A 6000-nucleotide genomic window follows, 5' to 3' on the forward strand; every position below is an offset into this window, starting at 1 on the left:
AAAAATCTTCCGTTGGATCCCCTCCGAAACAAGAAAGACGGTCACCCACGCACTGGTCACAAGCCGACTGGACTACGGAAACACCCTTTACGCCGGAACCACAGCCAAACTACAGAAAAAACTCCAATGCATCCAAAACGCCTCAGCCAGACTCATACTAGACGTCCCCTGCCAAGCTCACATCTCCAGTCACCTCAAAGACCTCCACTGGCTCCCCGTCAACAAGAGAATACTGTTCCGTCTCCTCACCCACGCACACAAAGCACTCTACAACCTAGGACCCGAATGCCTCAACACGCGCCTGTCCTTCTACACCCCCACCTGCCAACTTCGATCGTCCAACCAAGCCCTCGCCGCAATCCCACGCATCCATAAATCCACCATGGGGGGAAGATCCTTCTCCTACTTAGCGGCCAAAACCTGGAATTCTCTCCCCACCCACCTCCGCCACACTCAGAACAACCTCTCCTTCAGAAAACAACTAAAAACATGGATATTCGACATGTAATTACCCCCCCTCCCCAAGCACCTTGAGACCCTCTGGGTGAGTAGTGCGCTATTTAAATGCAGAACTTGAACTTGAACTATATATGCCCCAGGGACCCCATCTCCCGGGCCTTTCAATTTTAAGGGGAACGGGGATGATTTTGGCCCTGGGGCCTGCACCCCCAAGGTCGGGCAATTATTTTACTTTTCTTTTTTATTAGGTGAGGGGGGCCAAGCGGCCCCACTACCCAAGCCATTTTGTGTCCTGGGGACCCCATCCCCCAGTGTTTGGCCATTTCTATAAATTTTTCAAGGAGGAAAGCCATGTGGCCCCCCTCACCAGGCCTATTTCGTCCCAGGGACCCTATTCCCCGGGGCCTGGATATTTAAAAAAAACAAAAGGAAGGGTAACAAAAGAAACACCTTGACCCCTTAGGCCTGGTCTGGGGGTTCCACAGGGACCCCCAGGGCTCAAAAAAGTATTTAAAAAAAGCAAAATTGTGGGATTTGCTTCATGTTTTTAAAGCCCCCGGGTGGCAATGTTTTATTATGGTGTTGGGGCCCATGGGGTCCCCGCAGCCCCAGGGACTGCCACCTCCCAGGGGCTTTATAAACAATGTGCAGGGGAGCACAAAGCCCTGGGGACTGCCACCTCCCCGGGACTTTGATGGAAAATGGGTGGGGGGGCTCCTGCCTCCCCCACACTGCCCCAGAGATCACCACTTCCCCGCGGCATTAATTTACTTATGTGTGGGGGGCCTTCACAGGCCCCCCAAAGCCCCAGGGACTGCCACCTCCCTTGGTCTTAAAGCTAACTAAAGAAAATGTGGGGGGCTTCTGCCCCTCCCCACACTGCCCCGGGGACCACCACCTCGTCAGGGCTAACTTTCATTACAGGCGGAGGTCCGTTGCAGACTCCCAGCCCCAGGGACCACCACCTCCCCAGGATTCAAACTTGTTGGGGGATGTGGCCCCCCTCCTGAAGCACTCCATGGCCCTTGGGACCACCAACCCCCAGGGCCAGCTCCAGCAATGCCCCGGGACATTGCAGTTTGCAAAGAATATTTAAATACTAATTTCTAACTATAACGTCCCTGCAACCTATGTTTTTTTCAGTGACTAAATATATATATATAAAGCTCTCCTCAGAGCTAACGTTTCTTCTTGTCCTTAGGAACTCCCCATAGGGAATACTCTGAATCAAATCAGGTGTTCAGCTACTACGTGCATGTAGCAGACAGTTGCCTGCTGCGTTCTTTTTAAACAGGCATGTACTCAATGCATTCCCACACACAGAATTATTGGTATCCAAAAAGTCAACACAATCTTTACTGATAACACTGGTAATGTGAAAAGTTAAGATCATTACAATTCACAATACTTTAATATTCTATAGCATGTAATTCAGAACCATTCCAAATAGTGAAAATAATATGGTGTGTCACTGAGGGCCTGTTCCTTCCACCAGTCCATGTATAGATTAGCATAGCTGAGGGAGAAGCAGATCCCCATTGCTGTTCCCTTTACTTGCTTGAAAAGCTTAGAGTCAACAAACAAAACATTATTTGCCAAACAAAAAAACAGCAATCAGCATCTTCACAACCACTTCATTGTGTAGAAGATAGGATAAAGACCTTGCCTTCATAGAGTGTCTGCATTCATTACAGGTACACAGGCTATCTGCATCCAATAGAATCAATAGATATTCTTGTCCCGGTATTTGCCTTTTATGCAAAAAAAGGAAATCTCTCGTATCGTGAACATATGTTGGTAATGATTCAACAAATGGTCTCCAAAAAAATCAATGTACCTTGAGGTGTTTTCTTGTACACTACGTATATGTGACACAATAGGGCGTCCCGGAGTTAGATTGTAAGTTTTGTGCATCTTGGGCAAATGATTTGAAAGTGGATTCTGGAAATGTCACATTTCAAAAACAACAATTCAAGCCCTTTGTTTCTCCAATCAATAAGCACCTCTGTTCTGCATATTGATGGTATTTACACATCTTCATCAATATGTGTGTAACATGTAGTGTCTGTCACCTGACAGAGTCCCTTCATGGATGTACATCTCCTTAGGATGAACAATGGAATATTCCCACCCTTATCTGAAGGTGAATTACTATGTCAGATGTCTTTTGTAAAGATTTACATTGTGTGTAATCAAAAGGACTTGTAGGGCAAAATGCCAAAGCATAAGCCAATACAATAAGTCAATCCCTAGAAAGTAAGCCTTCAGACCAATTAGTCGCCATATTATACTGTTTATCCATTACTTTGGTTTCTTCTGACCCCTCTCCTGGATTCCCACTATGGATACTTCTCCTGGTTTGACTTTTGATCTCTCTCCTTGTTTTTTTCCGCTGCTTCTGGAGACTGGAGAGTACCTAAATATTACTGTAAATGAATGGAGAAAACATATTATTACCTTATCACCTGATCAACCTTTGAAATGACCACTTCATAAGAATTTGCTCAGTACTGCGTAAGCCATACATTTATGGCACAAAGAATGTACACTTGAAACAGACATGCAGCCCAGCTGAGCAGCCACATTATAAAACCTAAACAATAATCACTGAACCTTGTCAACGCTGTTTGTTGTCAATAATTTGTCATAGTTATGTATTGATGGCATTTGGCAGGAGAATGTAAAGGTCCAATAGGTACCATATTGAAACAAACTCCACTGATAAGAACAGAAAAATAGGAATCACCTTTTAAAGAGCTTTTAATGTAATTTAGCATCAGCATTATTGAGGGAAAGGGATGCATGTGCCCCACAATGCAACTTAATAATTTGCAATGGTTAAATAAATGTTATGACAATGCAGTTGAGTATAAATGAAAGACAATATTAAGGAGTTTGCCAAGCCTATGCTCTGTGTCTGCAAACATATCTCATATAGGGTAATGGCAATGTCATTAGGAGCATCAGCGGTATCCCTTGTGATTATTTGAGGGCATCACCCAGCTATGTAGAGAAATGTGTTCTAGCATAGTCCTGTGAGTACTCCACTGGCCCTTGGCACATCCATGTGCGGAATGCTTGTCCTGCCCAGGGTGAGCTTGCCTAGAAATAGGATTAGGCAGATATGTCTGAGGGTTGTGTTGGGAGGTCCTGGACATGAGGCAGACTGTCTTGGTGATGGATCAGCATCAATGGTGCCTGATTGAAAAATAATGCTGACCCAAGAATATTTTTTATGGTAATCACCTCAGGTCAAGCTGATGTGGTCTTTAAGATATCAGCTCATACTGGCTTTTGTTTTTAGATTATTCATGGGGACCATGACTGGAATATTAAACCAAACATTGGAAGCTGAGTTTGAACTCTTGGGATTTTCATACCAACTTGAGGTAAAATGTGCTCTGTTTTTGTTATGTTATGTTATGTTAATGCTTTTTGTATAGCGCTCGACTCACCCGGGGGCATCTCGGCGCTGCCTAGCATTTTTCCGGCGACTGAAAGGGAGCAAATGAAACTAGAATAGGAAGGCTTTAAGCTGTTTCCTGAATGTGCTGTAGGTGTCCATTTTTCGAAGGAAATCCGGTAATTCATTCCAGTACCTTGGAGCTAGGTACGAGAAGGATTTTCCTCCAGAGCGACACAGCCTTATGCGTGGAATTTGAAGGAGATCTTGTGCCCCTGACCTCAGATTTCTATGAGGTACATATTTGTTAAGTCTTTTTTAGAGGTATTCGGGGCCTCTTCCTTTAAGTGCTGTGTACGTGAGACAGCAGATCTTAAAGTGTGATCTTTTTTTCACTGGAAGCCAATGGAGTTCACGCAAAAGTGGAGCCGACGCAGTGCCTGATGGGCAATTCAATACCATTCTAGCAGCAGTGTTTTGAATCACCTGCTGTTTGTTCAGCAGGGTCTCTCCAATCCCTGGCAGCAAAGCGTTGCCATAGTCTAGACAGCTGACAACCATAGCCTGGGTAGTCGGCATAAAGGGGAGGATTTTGCGCAGCAGACGCAGGCTATAGTAGCATGCACTGGTTGTTGCAGCAATGTGGTCCTTCATGGATAGGGTCTGATCTAGTTTCAGCCCGAGGTTTTTAACACATTGGGTCGGGGCTGGGGCTGTTCTCAAATGGGCAGGCCACCAGTCATCAGACCAACTAGCAGTGGCTTTGCCCATTAGCATTATCTCGGTCTTGCCCGGATTCAACTGGAGACAGTTCTGCGTCATCCAGTCGGAGATTACAAGCATACCTTTGGCAAACGGTGCTTTCTCAGCTACTATGTCCGTGCCGATCGGGAACATGAGCTGAGTATCATCTGCATAAGAGATAATCTCAAAGCCCTGTTGTTCTGCAATCCTTGCTAGAGGATTTTCCTTGTGATTTACATGGTCACCCTTACTGCTAACAGTCTCATCATCGTTGCGATCCAAGCTGGTTCTCGCCTTCGCACTCCAATGTACTTCTTCCTCAGCAACTTATCGTTCATAGATATTTGTTATACATCTTCGACAGTTCCCAAGGTGCTTGAAGGCCTGATCTCCAAGAGGAGCGTCATCACATTTGCTGGATGCGCGGCTCAGATGTACGGCGCCCTCTCCTTGGGTGTTACTCAATGCATCCTTCTGGCTGTCATGGCCTGGGATCGATACGTCGCCATATGCAACCCCTTGAACTATGTCATGGTTATGAACAGGAGTTTCTGCATTACTCTGGCAGTCGTTACCTGGTGCAGTGGATTTCTCCTGTCAGTCGTTCATGTGTCTGTCACACTAACAGTTCCTTTCTGTGGGCACCGCAAGATTGATTTCTCATCATGTGAGGTGACCGCTCTGCTACGACTGGCTTGCACAGATATCCGCTTACAAGAAGGTGTGATTTTTATGATGTCTGTAGTTATCCTTTTAGTCCCATTCTCCATAATTCTCTTCACCTACTCTTACATCATCTCCACCATCCTGAGGATGATGACAGCGGCTGGAAGACAAAAGGCCTTCTCCACCTGCGGCTCACACATGCTGGTGGTAACGCTCTTCTTTGGGACAGCAATGGCGATGTACCTGAGACCCAGGTCAAAGATCTCTCCGGAGAAAGATAAAGTTCTGACTCTAACTTATGGAGCTGTAACTCCAATGCTCAATCCTCTCTTATACTCTCTACACAACCAGGAAGTGAAGCTATCTCTGCAGAAACTGATCTACAAGAAGAGGATCCCCAGAGAGCAAGAACACAACACCTAATACACTCAATAAAAGAGCTGTTGCTCTATGTATACTTATCTATATGTTTTATTGCCGTGTGGCTAATGGACCTTTATACACACCCGCATTTGAAGTTAATCAGAAAATGGTTTGTTTCTTTAAGTAACTTTGATTAATCCTTTCCACTGAAACATGTAAAGAGCTCAGTGAACAGTACAGTATGCTAATAAAAAGAGTTGCCAGACTAAGGAGATGGGCCTGTAAAGAAATTACCATTGTTATGAATTTTGGACTGAAGCAGTCTGTCAATATCAAGCTGACAGGAACAGTGGACGCAAGAGTGA

At 45.2% G+C, this 6000-nt stretch overlaps 1 protein-coding gene across 1 annotated transcript in view; it reads left to right on the forward strand.

Annotated features, from left to right (window-relative positions):
* The window catches only part of LOC144763102 (olfactory receptor 2K2-like), a 43017-nt gene extending 37322 nt beyond the window's left edge, over positions 1-5695 (forward strand). The window contains exons 2-3 of the mRNA XM_078648398.1: positions 3764-3848; positions 4823-5695. Of these exons, the coding sequence (XP_078504524.1) occupies positions 3764-3848; positions 4823-5695 (958 nt within the window). The remainder of the gene's footprint in view (positions 1-3763; positions 3849-4822) is intronic.
* Positions 5696-6000: the final 305 nt, after the last annotated feature.

Source organism: Lissotriton helveticus, chromosome 6, assembly GCF_964261635.1.
Source record: "Lissotriton helveticus chromosome 6, aLisHel1.1, whole genome shotgun sequence".
In the NCBI taxonomy this organism is placed as follows: Eukaryota; Metazoa; Chordata; class Amphibia; order Caudata; family Salamandridae; genus Lissotriton; species Lissotriton helveticus.